This window comes from Gallinula chloropus (genome assembly GCF_964237585.1).
Source record: "Gallinula chloropus genome assembly, chromosome: 18".
Taxonomy (NCBI): domain Eukaryota; kingdom Metazoa; phylum Chordata; class Aves; order Gruiformes; family Rallidae; genus Gallinula; species Gallinula chloropus.
In genome coordinates, this window is record NC_140103.1 from 14,245,805 (window position 1) to 14,262,625 (window position 16,821).

A 16,821-nucleotide genomic window follows, 5' to 3' on the forward strand; every position below is an offset into this window, starting at 1 on the left:
TACGAAGTGGAGACTGAAGAAACCTCTCAAGAAGTTTAGTCAGGAGTAATGCCCAAAGTACCTTGAAACACTAACAGGCCCCACTGGGAGCCGTTCCTGACAAAGCCTCCCCAGGGGCTCCTTAGAGCAGACAACTGGAGGCCATGACGACAAACCCAGGCAAAGCACAGGCAGCTCTGATGCTGAGGACACCCTGGCTTCATCTGATGAAGCAGAAATGCCAAGCACTGACCCCCAGCCCCTGGGCAGGGAGATCCTGACCCTCACCTGTGTCTCAGGACTCCTCCTTGGGATGTGGGGAGTGTGACACCAAGGGAAGGAAAGGGGTATGACACATGGTGGCCTCCCCTTGGGTAGATGCAAGAAGGCAACCATACTCCATGGCCATGAGGACAATGTGTCTTACCTGAGGCCTCTGTGGCAGGGACATCAGCCACAGCCAAGGTGGCAAAGACTTCGTTTCTATCAGGCCCTTTCATCCTGGCTGGCACCCTTGACCATCTGCACCACAGCCCATCCCACACGGCCTCACCCCTGTACCTGGTTCTTTGTAGGTTGCAGGGATGCAACACGCTTCCCCACCTCATTGTCACCTAACAATGTCCCTGCCTGTTCTGCTGTCTCTCCATCCTCACCAGCTGTTCCCACAAGCACAAAGCCACCAGCTCATCCACACTTCCTCCCAGTGACTGCTTGCACCACAGCACTACCCTCAGAATGACATTTCTTTATCCTCATGTCCACCCTGGCCTTCAGAGCCATCAGTTCACATGGACTTCCTTTCTTATGTTCTTTTCACGTGGCACAAAGAGGGCTTCCCTCAGCCTCCCCTTCCCCAGGCTAAAGAAGCAAAGGTCTCTTGGCAGACTTTCCCTGACCACATACGTGTTCCTCCACATTCCTTCAGAATGGGAAGCCCCACAGTGGGACTGGCTGCTCCAGAGGTGGCCTCACCAGTGCTGAGTCCAGATGGACCAGAAGGGCCCTTGTCTGTGCAGCCACACTCCTCCCAGTGCAGCCCAATGTGTTCATGGCCACATCCCTGTTCAGCACCTCTGACTGCTATGGCAGCCCCTGCAATGCCCAAATTCTTCTCATGGTGTCCGGTTCTCCACTGGCATGTCTGAGCTGCCTTGATGTGGGGGTGTTGTGCTGGAACCTTTTCTCATGGTTTCACCCCAGCCCAGAGCCGAGCACCACGCAGCCGCTCTCTCTCTAAGAGGGGTGTGTGTGGGGGGGGGAATTGGGGGTGGGGGGAGAGGAAGGGAAAAGGAAACCAAAGAAACCCTAAACCTCATGGGCTGGAATAAGGACAGTTTACTGGGACAGCAGAGAGAGAAACAACAACAACAACAAGAGGACATTGTAGCAAAATACACACAACAGGTGATGCACAATGCAGTTTGTCACTGAACCCACAGCTCTGGCCACACAGCTCACGGCCATCCTGAAAGCACGTGTGTCCTGGAGCTGAGTTCTCCTGCCCCCACCACACTCCTTTTATGGTATGATCTGAATGAAACAGGCTTTTTTGGGCAGTTTGGGTCACCTGTCTTGGCTGCGTCCCCTCCCAGCTCCCTGGGTGCTCCCCACCTTCCCGTTAGGAGTAGAGAATGAACAACAGAAAAGTCTGATTGCTTGGACACAACTAAAGCCTCCCTGTTATCAGCACTGCTCTCATCCTAACAGCCAAATGTGGCACCACATGGGCTGCTAGAAAGAAAATCAACTGTATTCCTCCTGAAACCAGCCCACCTTTGCAGACAACAAGTGCACCACCACAGTGGGCTCATTCCTGTAGTCATGCAGTATGGATAATCCCCTTGGTTACTTATGGTCAGCTGGGCCTGTTCTGTCACCTTCCAGACACTTGTGCACTCCCAGTTGACTCATTTCTGGAGCAGAACTAGAAAAAAGGCCTTGATGCTGAGCACTGCTCAGCAAGGGACAAACGTATTTATTTAGACTTTATGACTTACAAATCCAAAACACCAGAACTATGGGGGCCACCAACATGAGAATTAATTCCAGCCACAGAGAAAATATGCTCAGGAAGAGAAGATCTCTTCTGCTTGGAAATCTTCCTGATGTTCCTGTTCATCAAATCCCAGAATTTCTCAAGGTCTTTCTGAAGGGAATCTCTATTTTACTAATAGTTCACATGTGCCTGCTGATGGCTCTCTAACTTACGGTGCTTCTAACAAAATGACAGCAGTAAGTGCTAAAGAACCAGGGACTCTACTGCTGGACATCTAGCATGTTCAAGAGTGGATGATGGTAGAGCCTGAAAACGACATTTTTAGGACTGTTCCTGTGGCTAGGAATGCCCTGAGCCCCAAGGTTAATGGGGCTGTTAGTGGGCTACCTGGGGAGGTTTCAGGGCACCTTTTGCCAGGGAGCTGGTGCTGCACATTGAGCAGTGTCGAAGGTGGACACTATTAAAGCTGGAAATTACATTGGGCAGAGTTACATCCACTCCCATGGCTACAAAAGCCCTGACCCCATGTTCCTGGGGCTGCTAGTGGGATACCAGGGGATATGTAAGGCCATGAACATCTTTCATCACTCACACCTTTAGTTTGGGATGTATTGCTGTGCATTTAGCAGGTTCAAAGGTGGACCCTAGTATGGCCAGAAATGACATCAAGCAATGTTAGGACCCTTCTTTTGTCTCTGTACGCTCTGAGTCCTAAGGTACTGGAGCTGCCAGTGGTCTACCTCGGCACCCCAGGATGCCATTGGCCTTCTTAGCCAAGAGGGCACATTGTTGGCTCATGCTCATCCCACAGCATATGAAGGGGGTCAGCTTTCAGAGCAGATTCTCTCCAAACCAACTTGTGTTCAGATACATAGAAAGGTCACTTATCAACACACTGAACTTCTGAGACAATTGTTTATTAGACATCTGAAAGATGGGAAGTTTTCCAAGTCTCGGAAGACACTGGAGAGCTGAGCAGCATGGAAATGACCAAAGAGCAAGCAGAGGTGGAAACATGCTGAGAAAAGTGAAGTGCATACATGTCTCTAGGCTACTGAGAAGACAAAACAACCGGCAAAATTCATAGTAAATACAGACTGGACCTAATGAGAGTTCCATGGCCAGTGATATGCCAAAGATGAGCTGCTTAGAAACATCCAATCCTCAGTTTCCACACGGCATCCTTGAGCTCCTGGTTCCTCATGCTGTAGATGAGGGGGTTCACTGCTGGTGGAAACACCGAGTAAAGAAATGATGCTAACAGGTCCAGAAATAGGGAGGAGATGGAGGGAGGCTTCAAGTAGGCAAATATGGCAGTGCTAAGGAACAAGGAGACCACGGCCAGGTGAGGGAGGCAGGTGGAAAAGGCTTTGTGCCGTCCCTGCTGCGAGGGGATCCTCAGCACAGCCCTGAAGATCTGCACATAGGACACCACAATGAACACAAAACACCCAAAACCTAAACAGGCACTGACCACAAGGACTCCAGTTTCCCTGAGGTAGGCATCTGAGCAGGAGAGCTTGAGGATCTGGGGGATTTCACAGAAGAACTGGTCAAGAGCATTGCCATGGCAGAGGGGCAGTGAAAATGTATTGGCTGTGTGTACCACAGCAGTGAGAAACCCACTGGCCCAGGCAGCTGCTGCCATGTGGACACAAGCTCTGCTGCCCAGGAGGGTCCCGTAGTGCAGGGGGTGGCAGATGGCAACGTAGCGGTCATAGGCCATGACAGTCAGAAGACAGAACTCTGTTGTGATCAAAAATAAAAAGAAGAAGAGTTGAGCCAGACATCCTGTGTAGGAAATGGCCCTGGTGTCCCACAAGGAATTGGCCATGGATTTGGGAACAGTGGTGGAGATGAAGCCAAGGTCAGTAACAGAGAGGTTGAGGAGGAAGAAGTACATGGGGGTGTGGAGGTGGTGGTCACAGGCTATGGTGATGATGATGAGGCCATTGCCCAGGAAAGCAGCCAGGTAGATGCCCAGGAAGAGGCAGAAGTGCAGGAGCTGCAGCTCCCGTGCGTCTCCCAAGTGCAGAAGGAGGAACTGGCTGATGGAGCTGCTGTTGGACATCTGCTGCTGTCAAGTGTGGAGACCTGTCCAAGGAGGAAAAAGGCAGTGAGAAGTTAGGGGACGATTCTTTGAGGGAAACAGTTTCCAATTCACATTGACTCTCTGTATTCAGGAGGACATTTGGCAGGTCCCTTTTGGGAGGTCTGCTTTGTGCTGGCTTGAGTGTGCCACTGGTGGGAGGAGGGTTGGCTGTGGGGTCTTGAGAACTCAGTCCTGCCTGGCAGCAGTAAGGGAATAGAAGGATGGCCTGATCTCAGACTAAAACCCCTGTGGATAGGAATGAGCTTTTCAGCACTGTCACTCCAATTTCACCTGAGGGCAGAGCAGAGCTTTGGAGCTTTGATTTTCTCCTGACTGAGAGCTGAGGAATCCAGTCTCACAGGGCAGAGCTCCAAAGCCCTCCTGCTGTCTCATCCTACCTAAGGAGGATCTCAGCTCCCTGCTCCCAGCCAGGGACACACAGGGCTCAGTGCAGCTGCCCACACAAAGGTGATGAGTGGCATTGCCACGGCCTCTGTGCTGAGATGTCTCCTGCATGGGGCTCCTCTCTGGGGCACAAGAGTCCCTGGGAGAGCGGTGCCATTGTGGGAGGCAGCTGCAGCCCAGCAGGAGCCCCCTGGAATTCCTCAGACCTACAGATGGGGGTTCTGAAGTCTGGGTCACTCAGTGCCAGCCACACCAATGGATTTGCCCGGAGCCCCAGGAAATGGTGGGAGAAAGGCAACAAGAACAGGAGGAGAAACATTCCCCAGAAGGCTAGAAGGACAGGCACTCAGAGGTTTCTTCTCTCTGGGACAAGGACCCTGCACCATATTTCCATGTGTCACACTTTACATCCACCGCTTCATTCCACAGTGCGAATGGAGCCATGCTCAGGAGAAGACAGCTGTCCTGCCCTGTCCCTCTGATGGGGCAGAAGGGCATCCCTTCCAGGCAGCACTTCCTGGTCCTAGAGAGAACCTGTCCTCCTGACAGACCCCACACACTGCCCCATGTCCCAGCTTTAGGAGATCCCTCCAGGAACAGAACCTGCATTGCCCTGCACCCACAGACATACCAGGCAGAGTGCTGTGGAGATTTCTCCTCCAGTGAGCTCTCAGCATCCGTCAGCTCTCTCAGCCTCACAGGTCTCCCCTTGGTGCCTACAGGCAGTGTCTCCAGCCCTGTGTGCTTGGCAGAGGAGCTGCTCGTGGGCAGAGCTGTCTGTCTGCCGTGCTGCCGGGTTGCCATGAGCTCCCCCCATCCCAGGAGCCTGGCCAAGCTCAGCAGGAGAAGACCAGTTCTTGTAGGCTTCCTCCTGGTGCCTCAGATGTCATGGGGATCCTTCTGTGATCTCATCTCTGACAATCTCAGGATGTCCCTGCCCAGGACAGGGGTCAGTGCTTGGCATTTCTGCTTCATCAGACCCAGCCAGGGTGTCCTCAGCATCAGAGCTGCCTGTGCTTTGCCTGGGTCTGTCGTCATGGCCTCCAGTTGTCTGCTCTAACGAGCCCATGGGGAGGCTTTGTCAGGAATGGCTCCCAGTGGGGCCAGTTAGTGCTTCAAGGTACTTTGGGCATCACTCCTGACTTGGACTTCTGGAGAGGTTTCTTCCTCTTTGTACCTTGAGGTCTGTGGACTCATCTTGGTATCTGAGGTCTGGGGATTCACAAGAAAAGACACCATGGGGCTCATTAACATCCAGAAAGCCCTTACAAGCATGGCTCTTCAACTCACTTTCATTCAAAAATCTCAAAACTCCTACAACTACTTGGATTTTAGTTAGGTCCTTGGTGATAAAGATTTCAAAGGAAATTCCCATGGAAGACCTTTCTCCAGTCTCAGGTATTTTCTGTCATGGCTCAGTTGATAGAAGATGTGACAGCAGCATTCTGTGATGGACATGGGTGTGCTAAGGAGATCTGGTCAGGCAGGAAAAACAGTCTCTTGAGACCCAACCCTGCATGGAGAACCTTGCTCTTCCCCAAGCCCAGCAGTTCCCTCACTGGCCTCCTGGGACTCCCAACCCTTTTCCTGGCATCATCTCTGCTCCCAGGCACAGACAGATTTCTCTGACAACAAACAGTAGTTAAACAGGATCCAGTTTAATAACCATGAAATGTCTCTCCTCAGCTGCTGCTACGGCCAAGCAGCGTGTGAAGGGGGTCAGCTTTCAGAGGAGATTCTCTCCCAGGACAGTTTTGATCAGATACATAGAAAGGTCAGTTATTGTTGCAGTCTGGCGTAGCTGGGTGCTGGGAGAGGATGGGGGCTGCACAGGTGGCTCCTGCAAGAATCAGCTAGAAGTTCTCTGCAGGCCCTGCAGAGCAAACATTGGTTGATTCAGGGGCAGAGTCACTGCTGACCAAGGCCAAGCCCATCAGTGATGGTCACAGCGCCTCTGGGAATCACATTTAGGGAAACATAAATGCAAGCAGCTGCCTTTTTCCACCAGAGAAGGGAGTGAGAAGATGTAATGAGCTGTGCAGACACCAAGGCCGGGAAGAGGGGGGAGGATGTGCCCAATGTCCCAGAGTGAAAGATGCCCCTGCAGCCTGGGGAGAATCCCATGGTGGAGCGGGTGTCCCACCGCAGCCCATGGAAAAAGCCCAGACCCCACCTGCAGCCTGTGGAGAGGCCCCACGCTGGATGGAGGAGGTGGAGACAGACAGGTGATGCTGTGACCCACATTGGAGCCACCCCCTGCCAGCACTGGCAGCTCATGGAGAGAGACAGAGACACAGAGATGAGCAAGGGAGAGATTTGTGCCAGAGCAGTTTTGCTGGGGGGAGGCTGGTGAGCCCGTGGAGGACTGGGACTGAGAGACACTGTGACTGACCCATAGCAGTGACCCACGGTGGGACAGCTGGGGAAGAGCTGAAGCCCTGTGCGAAAGGACTCACGTTGGAGAAGGTCATGGAGGACTGTGTGCCCTGGGTGGGACCCCACGGTGCAGCAGGGGGAGGGTGTGAGGAATGAATGACCCCCCCCCCCCCCGGCCAAGAAGGACACCAACTTGCAAGGGACTGACCGAAGCCCCATCTCCCAGTCCCTGCCCCTCCCGTGCCACAATGCGGGGGAAGAAGGGAGCAAAATCCTGACTAAACTAAAGTCTGCAAGAACGGAGGGGTGGGGGGAAGGTGCTTTAAGATCTGGTCCCGTTGTTTTAAGATCTGGTCCCGCTTCTCATTATCCAACTCTGGTGTCACTGGGTGTGCAGTGCAGTGTAATAAATGAGAGAGTTTTCTGTCCTTCACTCTGTTGAGTCTGTTTTGCCCAGGTCGTTCATTACAGGATGATCTCTCCCTGTCCTTATCTTGACTCCTAAGCCTCTTGATATCTATTTTCTCCCCTGTCCAAATAAAAAGAGGAGGGATAGACTGACTTTGGTGGGTGTCTGGCCTCCAGCCAGGCCTAAACCACCACACCCACACAAGCCATATGCCTCTCTCAGCATCAAAGCTAATCCAGCACCAATAAAACCACAATGTCATGCACAAGTAAGGTGCACACTCCTGGCCTGTCCACCACTCAGGCAAAGGTGATCTCACAGCATCTACCACTGACATTTGCCCATTCCTGGCTTGTCAGGTATTTTGGCACCACTGACATCACAAGGACATTCCTAAGATATCTGTCAGTTCCTGGCCAATCATACATCCAGCTACCAGTAGCCTCAGAAGGACCTATACTGTCCATAAGCCTGGTCCTAGACTCAGGCTAGAGATATTTCCTCAGAACCCACACAGCCTATTGGTCTTTTCCCTGCCTATCAACTATTCAGGAAGTAATGATACTATCTACACAAGTTTTGGGCTTTCTCTGACCTATCAGCTACTTGGGAACCACTGACATCACAACACAGACCATCTGCCTTCTCTTGTCCTGTCAACTGTTCTGGAATCAGTGACCTCACAACAACCTCCACTGTCCACAGCCTGCTCCAGATCTGTCAGTATGACCTCACAAGCACGTATTCCCCTATTGGCCATGGACACATTGTTGAGATATTCAGTTCCCAGTGACCTCACAAGCATCTACCAAATCCATGAGGCTACTCTCCACATGCTTGAAGTACTCCATCCTCAGACCTCTCAGGGCTCGTTCTGCAGCCTGTTTAAGTGGGGGACCCGGATGGCTTTATCTTTGTGTTTCTTTTCACCTTTAAACATTTATTCTTCATTAAATTGAACCTTATTAATGTAGGTTTGATCCATTGCATACCTAAGTGTCTTGGTTTCGGTTGGGATGGAGTAAATTTCTTTTCTTACAGTGGATAGAATGCTGTGTTTAGGAATTAGGATGAGAGCAGTGCTGAGAGCACCCTGATGTTTCCAGTTGTTGACAAGTAATCAAGGACTTTTGCAGTTATTCACATTTCCCTACTAATGAGAAAGGATGGGACACAGCCAGGACATGTGACCTGAACTGGCCATAGGGGGTATTCCATACCAATTACATCACACAGGTACAAATTGCTGCCATGATGGTGCACAGATGACAATACAACAGAGAATCCCTGGTCCCCATTCAGAAACTGATTCATCAACGGGAGAGTCAGGGAGTGACACAAGGAGGGTCTGTCTGTTTCTCCTGCAGGAGCGAGCAAGCGGTGTGTGGTGCTCAGCCACTGTTTGGGGCTGAACTACTACTACTACAAAAGTACACAGTGTTTTGAGTTTATCCAAGTTCCACTAGTTGTTATCCATTGCTCCAAATAGACAGCACAGTGTGGTTTTGTTTGCAAGCTTCATGATCATACTCTAGCTTAAGGAAAGTTGTGCTTTTCTTTGACCTCCTGAGGCAGAGTACTCCTGTTACTCCTCCACGCAGAGGATTATAGAAGCTCATCTCGCCAGTGTGGTTGTTAAAAGAGATTGGCTAAGAGAGGGTTTACCTGGCCCCTGGAGCAAGTAGGAAAGTGTAACTCATGCTGGGATGAGGCAGATGGGTCTGAGAGAAGGATTGGATCCAGGTGCACCTAGACTCCTCTCTGAGGGAGCTCCTGACAAGCAGGCAATGCTGAAGAGACACATCTCTGCCAAGAGCAGCTCCTCTGCCAAGCGCAGCGGGGCTGAGGGCACTGCCTGCAGGCTCCAAGGCAGACAGAGAGGGAATAAAGGCAATCTGGATGGGAGGATGCCCAGAGCTCACAGAGAAATCTTCATGGCTGTGGACATGTTATGTCTCTGGCTGTAGGGCAATAAACAAGAGTATCCTGAAGGGATGTCCCAGAGCTGGCACATCCAGCGGTTGGTGTAGAGGAGAAGGACATGCTCTGGATCAAGGAATTTCTGCTTCGCTATTAGAGGGACCAAGGCCACGACCCTTTCCTTCTCCCAGGAAAGGCTGCAGAAGTGTGAAGCTGGGTGTATCCCCAGGGGTTCAGGGCTGTCCTCATCAGGTTTCCTGTGCCACTGGGGGCTGTGTGGTGGGGAAAGGACTCTGATGCCTGCAGGGTAAGCTTCCTGGGGAACCTGCTACAGCACTGGGGGAGAGGCTGTGGGTGGATGGACTGATCTTCAGAAGAACAGAGTCTTTTCTGTTCAGGGGGCACTGTGTGGGTGAGAACTGTTCACACCTCCAGATCACCCAAGGACATTTTTGAGGAGGTGCTTCAAGGGGAAGGTCAAGGCAGGATAAAGACAAGGAGATTTCTTGCGTTTGACTTTTCCATTTCCTACTCTTGAACAGTGGGAGGGGAGATATGTAAAAGGAATTCTCCAGTATGAACACGTCTGTGAGACACTTGAACCACCACTTTGAGTGATCACTGACTCTACCAAGAGCCTCCTAAAGCGTCTTCAGCCACTCCTCTTCCCGTGGACAGAACCCACATCGCCATTACAGGATTCATCAGGGTTGTTCTGACTGAATCTTTTCCACATGCCAACAAGAACTTGTGCACTGCCAGTGCCCTGAAGCGAGACACTTTTGTGTAGGGCCAAGGTGAGTCCACAGAGCTTGTGATGGGGTCTGTGAGAGATGACGGGAAAAAGCCACCTGATAGGGAAACATCTGCCAGGAGGAAAATCTCCAGGCAGCAGGGATAATGTGAGGGAATGAGAGGAAAACAAACCCAGAAATGTTGTGGGTGGGAGAATTCAGGAAAACCTATATCAGCCCCTCCACTGCAGAACCCTTCCTATGAGAAAGCCCTATTCCTCCAAGCAAAACCTCTCTCCTCAGGGTGGTGGGTTCCAAGACATGAACCATCTCCTCTGCAGCCAAAGCCCCAGTGCCAGGGCTGACTCCTCACCATACTGAGACCAGAGGCCCTGCTTCTCTTGGTACACTCAGCCAGTATCAACCAGGATTCCAGCCACAGAGCTGAGGAAAATCCTGGAAAAAGAGAAGTGGGTGCATGAAGCAAGAGGAGTATCCATGGGACTTGGGTTTGAGTTCATTCAGAGAAATCTCCCCTAACTGTGTTTTACTCCTAAATAGTGCCTCATGCCCAGAAACAGGAAACGTCCAATGGTTCCATCACCGAGTTCCTCCTCGTGGTGTTCACAAACACACGGGAGCTGCAGCTCCTGCACTTCTGCCTCTTCCTGAGCATCTACCTGGCTGCCCTTCTGGGAAATGGCCTTATCATCCTCACCATAGCCTGTGACCACCACCTCCACACACCCATGAGCTTCTTACTCCTCAACCTGTCCATCCTTGACCTGGCCTCCATCTCCAACACTGTCCCGAAATCCATCACCAATTCCTTGTGGGACACCAGGGCCATTTCCTACACACGTTGTGTTGCACAGGCCTTTCTCTTTGTCTTTTTCACTTCAGCAGATAACTGGGCCAGGGGGTTTCCTCAGTGCTGTGCTGCACACAGACAGTACATTTTCACTCCCCCTCTGCCAAGGAAATACCCTGGGTCAGTTCTTCTGTGAAATCCCCCAGATCCTCAAGATCTCTTGCTCAGATGCCTATGTTGTGGAAGTTGGGCTTAATGTACTTACAGTCTGTTTTTTTCTTTGCATGTTTTGTGTTCATTGTGGTGTCCTATGTGCAGATCTTCAGGGCTGTGCTGAGGATCCCCTCGCAGCAGGGACGGCACAAAGCCTTTTCCACCTGCCTCCCTCACCTGGCCATTGTCTCCCTGCTTGTCAGCACTGGGACATTTACTTATTTGAAACCTTCTTCCATCTCTTCCCCATTGCTGGACCTGATAGTGACTGTTCTGTACTCAGTGGTGCCTCCAGCAGTAAACCCTCCTCATCTACAGCATGAGGATCCAGGAGATCAAAGATGCACTGAAGAAGTTCAAGAAACTGTGGAGCTCTTGCTTTGAGTTTCAGGGAGTTAAAAATTTCCCCTTCCTCCAGTAGTCTGTCTCAGTGCCTCTTTAGCCAATTCTGTGTTGTGTCTATATGTGTCCTTTCTTCTCTCTCTTTCATAAAGAGTTCTTGCATGGATGGTTACTGTTGAAGGCCCAGCTCAGCAAGTACTGCTTGCACTTAGCACATCCAGTTTCAGTCTGTGGTTTATGGTTTCCTGAACTGAATCCTATTTGACTTCTGATTCTTGGTAATGAGAGAAATCTCTGTATCTGTGAGCAGGCAGCTCTCTGAGGAAAGCAGGTGGGAGTTGGTGCAAAGGACCTCTTGCATCTAGCTGTGCAATGCAGTGAAGTCTGATGTCAGGAAAAGTGATGCCCATCCCAGATGGCCAGTGAGAGAGATGGTGGTGTTGGGGAGGTGAAGAGAAAGGTTTCTAATATTGTGTTGGACTTGAAGGAGACTGCTTTTCCTACCTCCTTAGGTGACCATGTGGATCAATATGAACTGGAGAATGCTGCTATCACCTCTTCTCTGTAAAAGAAACATTTATAAATAGCCTTTTAAATAGAAAAAAATCCTCTTCCATTAAATGTGCACTGAAATCTCCCTTGTTATATTAGGATTAGCTTAACAAGTCTTAGAGTACTGAGGAAAATTACTAGGACGAGACAAAGCACTTGTGGGCTCTCTGCATTTTGATGAGCCTCATGGTGTAGTTGATGCTGAGCATGGCTCTCCAGTGCTGAAAGATTTCATTAGCTGCTCAAGAAGGCAAAGTCAGAAGCAAACACTGAAGTTTCTTGGAGTATTGATTTATCCCACTGAGGGCTGTTACCAACAAAGTTTCCCCAGGGACTTGTGTTTTGGAAAACATGAGTTGAAACTTAGCCCTAGCAACGTAAACATTAATAGCTGGAGTGAACAGAGCTGATAGGGCCTGGTACATCCCCTGTAACAACTAGATTGTAACATGCCAAACAGCTCATCAGTTGAAACCAACCTAAGAGGGTGTGAAACAGGGTGTAGGGTCACTGCATATTGTATCTGAAGATGACCATTTCAAAACAGCTCAGTAACAAAACAGCAAAACCCAAAACCCAATAAAAAGCCAGAAGACCCCAGTCCTTACTATTACTGTTGGTCTGAAGTGCCGTGTGAGGCTGAGGTGAGGGCAACTTTGATTGTAAGGGTACAGTGCCTGAGGGATGTCTTTGTTCAAGGTCCCTCTTCAGAGGCAGGCAGAGGAAAGTTCAGGTGATTCTAATGCTGAGAAAAGCCAAATACCAAGCCCTGACTCCCAGCCCTCAGGGAGGGAGAGTTTGTCCTTCATGCATGGCTCAGGTTTTTCCTGGGGGGTGTTTTATCTCCAGGAAATGATTGAGCACCACACACCACTCACTAACCCCCTGCCCTGGGAGGAGAAACAGACATAGCCTTCTGGGTTGGGACAAGGACAGTGAAAGGGGAAGAACAACATAGCCCATGACAAAACACAGGCACAGTGATGACACAGAACACTGCACCAACCCAACCCCCAACCCACTGCCAGTTGGAACTCAGACTGTCCTGGAGCCATGCAGGCCTGCCTCTTTCCTCTCAGCCCCATTTATGGGGCAGTGATGTCACCTGGTGTGGAAAACAGCCTGGGCCATCTCAGCTCACTTGTGCTGGCTCCTTGGGCAAGTTAAATCTGTCCTAGCTGGAACCAGAAAACTATCCACCCCTTTTTTCTCACCATCTACATCATGCCTGGATCTTACATTTTCAGTTGATTTGGCTGGTTCATATAATTTGTATAATATTTCAGTGAGACCTGGACAGGCTGGGGAGCTGGGCAGTAAGAAACCAAATGAGGTTCAATAAAAGCAAGTGTAGAGTCTGGCACCTGGGAAGAAATAACTGTTTGAATCAGTACAGGCTGGGGGATGACCTGCTGGAGAGGAGCTCTGTGGAGAAGGACCTGGGGGTCCTGGTAGATGACAGGTTGACCATGAGCCAGCAGTGTGCCCTGGGGGCTGAGAGAGACTATGGGATCCTGGGATGCATCAGGAGGAGTGTGGCCAGCAGGTCACAGGAGGTGATCCTCCCCCTCTGCTCTGCCCTGGTCAGGCCTCACCTGGATTGTTGTGTCCAGTGCTGGGCTCCCTGGGATAAAAAAGACAGGAATCTCCTGGAGAGAGTCCAGAGGAGGCTATGGAGATGATGAAGGGCCTGGGGCATCTCCCGTATGAGGAAAGGCTGAGGGAGCTGGGGCTGTTCAGCCTGGAGAAATGAAAACTAAGGGGGGGATCTAATTAATGTTTATAAATATCTTAAGTATGGGATGCAGGGGGAAATGGGCAGCCCCTTTTCAGTGTCTGTGGAGACAGGACAAGGGACAATGGCTGCAAGTTGGAGCACAGGAAGTTCCACACCAACATGGGGAAGAACTTTTCCCCCAGTGAGGTTGAGGGAGCCCTGGGACAGGCTGCCCAGGGGGTGTGGAGTCTCCATCTCTGGAGAGATTCCAGCCCCGTCTGGACGCCGCCCTGTGCAATATGAGCTGGGGAGCTGCTTTGGGAGGGGGTTGGACCCCATGAGCTATCCAGGTCCCTTCCAACCCCTGGGATTCTGTGATTCTGTGATTTAGCAGTTTAGAAGGTGGACACTGTTAAACCAGAAAGCGACGTCAGGTAGAATTACATCCACTCTCATGGCTACAAGAGCCCTGACCTGCAAATTAATGGGGCTGCTACTGGGCTACCTTGAGAGGTTTCAGGCCATGAATATCTTTCATCCATCACACCTTTTGTTATGGATTTATTCCTGTTTCTTTAGCTTTTTGAAGGTGTACACTGGTAGAGCCCAAAAGCAGCGGTTTTCAATTTTAGGACTGTTCCCTTTCTAAGGAAAACCCTGAGCCTCAAGGATACTGGGGCTGCTACTGGGCTACATAGGCAGGTTTCAGGCCAGGAACATCTTTCAGCCCTCAAACCTATTGCTATTGCTGGACATTTATAAGTTTCAAAACTGGAAGCTGGTAGAGCAAAGAACTGATGTCTTGCACTGTTATGACCATTCCAATGTCTGTAAAAGCCCTGAGCTGCAATGTTATTGGCATTGTCTCTTGGGCTACCAGGAGAGGTTTCTGGCCCTTGCACCATTTGTTTGGGAGCTATAGCTGGACGTTTAGCATTTTTGAAGGTAGACACTGGTAAAGCCAGAAAAAGACATCAGGCGATTTTTTGACCATTCCGTTGTCTATGAAGGCCCTGAGCCTGGAGGTTACTGGGGCTTCTACTGGGCTACCTGGGGAGTTTGCAGGCAAAGAAGACTGTTAGGCCCTAGCACGTTATGTTTGGGGCTACTGCTGTACATTTAGTGTGTTCAAAGACAGATGCTGTCAGAGACACAAAATTATGTCAGGCGCTGTTAGGACCATTCTCTCTGCTAGGAGCTCCCTGGTCCCAAGGTTACTAATGCTGCTTTTACTCCTCCTGAGGAGGTTTCAGACAAGGAACATCTTTCTAATCCTCACTCCTTTTTATTGGGAGCTACTGCTGGATAATTATCAGGCTTGAACACTGAGGATCATAGAGACCAAAAAAAGATGTCAGGCACTTTTTGGACCATTCCTTTAAATTGGGAATCCCCAAGCACCAAGGTTACTGGATCTGCTGGAAAGCTGCTGGACAGTTTTCATGTCAGGAACATTTTTCAGCCCTCGCTCCTTTTCTTTGAAGCTATTGCTGAAGGTTTAGAATTTTTGAAGATGGACAATGGTAGAGCCTGAAAATGACATCAGGCACTATTAGCACCATTGCCCTGGCAAGGAACACCCTGACCTCAAGGTTACTGGTGCTGCTAGAGTGCTACCTGGGGAGGGTTTAGTCCATGAGAGTAAGGGCTGCATGATCTCTCTCCATCCTTATCTTGACCTTTGGTTACATCTTCTCTCCCCTATGCAGGTGAGAATGGGGAGTGAAAGAGCAGCTTTGGTGAGCACCTGGGTCATTCACATTCAACAAGAGGTTGAAGAGGAAGTAGTACATAAGCATGTGGAGTAATAGGTTACAGTAATGATCATTAAAATCTTTCCCAGAAGAGCAGCCAGGTAGATGCCCAGGAAGAGGCAGAAGTGCAGGAGCTGCAACTCCTGTGTGGCTGCAAAGGGCAGGAGGAGGAACTGGCTGATGGAGTTGCTGTTCGACATCTGCTGCCTCTGGGTATGGAAAAGTGTTGCAGAAGTAAAAGACAGAAGTTTGGAGATATTTATAACAAGGAAAATCAAAATGCTGGATTAGTCACCCAAATGACCCAAAGAATCATTCCTGGTTTTCAGTTATGAGTATGGGCAAAAGGGGGGGACATGCAGTTTCCATCAGATGAAATCCATTCTCATTCAGAAAGGGATCTTGGCAACTTGCCTCCACTCCCAGTAATTCCTATGGGAGCTGGGAATTTTGTGCCCGCCAGAACTGGGGTAAGAGAAATCCCGTCTTTGGTGGGTTTGTGGCTTTCATAGGTAAAGAGCTGTGTCACCTTCCAGCCTCGGGATGCAAAGCAAGGATGAAGTGTCTGGAGTGAATTGCCTGACTCCCTTCCTTTCACAGGGGGAAAGAGTCCCTTCCCTGTCCCTGCCTGGGCTTCCTGTCTCAGGAGGAGACAAGGAAAGGTGATTGTCCTGCCCAGCTCTGATTTAATCAGGAGAAAGGACTCTGATGGACAGAAGGATTTTCTCCCCAGATGAGGGAGGGAACATCAGAGGTGAGACCATAGAGAGATCCCCATGAGGCCTGAGACACCAGGAGGGATCCGAGAAGAACTGGTCTTCTGCTGATCTGGGCCAGGATCCTGGGATAGAGGGAGCTCATGGCCACCCAGCAACACTGCAGACAGAGCTCTGCCCAGGAGCAGCTCCTCTGCCAAGCACACAGGGCTGGGGACACTGCCTGGAGGCACCGAGGGGAGACCTGTGAGGCTGAGAGAGCTGATGGATGCTGAGAGCTCACTGGAGGAGAAATCTCTACCTGGTATGTCTGTGGGTGCAGGGCAATGCAGGTTGTATTCCGGGAGGGTCCCCTAAAGCTGGGACATGGGGCAGTGTGTGGGGTCTGTCAGGAGGACAGGTTCTCTGTCGGACCAGGAAGTGCTGCCTGGAAAGGATGCCTTTCAGCCCCATCAGAGGGACAGGGCAGGTCAGCTCTCTTCTCCTGGGCATGGCTGCAGAGATGTGAAGCAGAGTGTGCACCCAGGGGTGCCCAGGGCTGTCCTTGCAAGCAGGGTCAGCACTCAACCTGGCTAGTGGGTTTTCCAGAGAAATACAGACAGCACCTGTGGGTTGGAGGAGTGACCCATGGAAGGGCAGCATAAGGTCCTTCTGCTGTACGAATGCACTGTAAGGGTCAGCTTTGCTCCCAGCTCCAGCTGATTCTTGGGTAATTCCAAAGGGACTTGGTAGAATAACATCAAGGAAGTTTTTCCTGATGCTTTCCTGATTTTCCTGAGTCTTTGCTTTTACTTTTACTCTC

General features: G+C 50.6%; 1 protein-coding gene across 1 annotated transcript; it reads right to left on the minus strand.

Annotated features, from left to right (window-relative positions):
- Positions 1–3,125: 3,125 nt before the first annotated feature.
- On the minus strand, positions 3,126–4,049 carry LOC311198482 (olfactory receptor 14A16-like; the record flags this gene model as incomplete). The annotated part of the gene is made up of 1 exon (XM_084272439.1): positions 3,126–4,049. One exon carries the CDS (start codon positions 4,047–4,049, stop codon positions 3,126–3,128), a length of 924 nt encoding a protein of 307 aa, XP_084128565.1.
- Between the last annotated feature and the right edge of the window lie 12,772 nt (positions 4,050–16,821).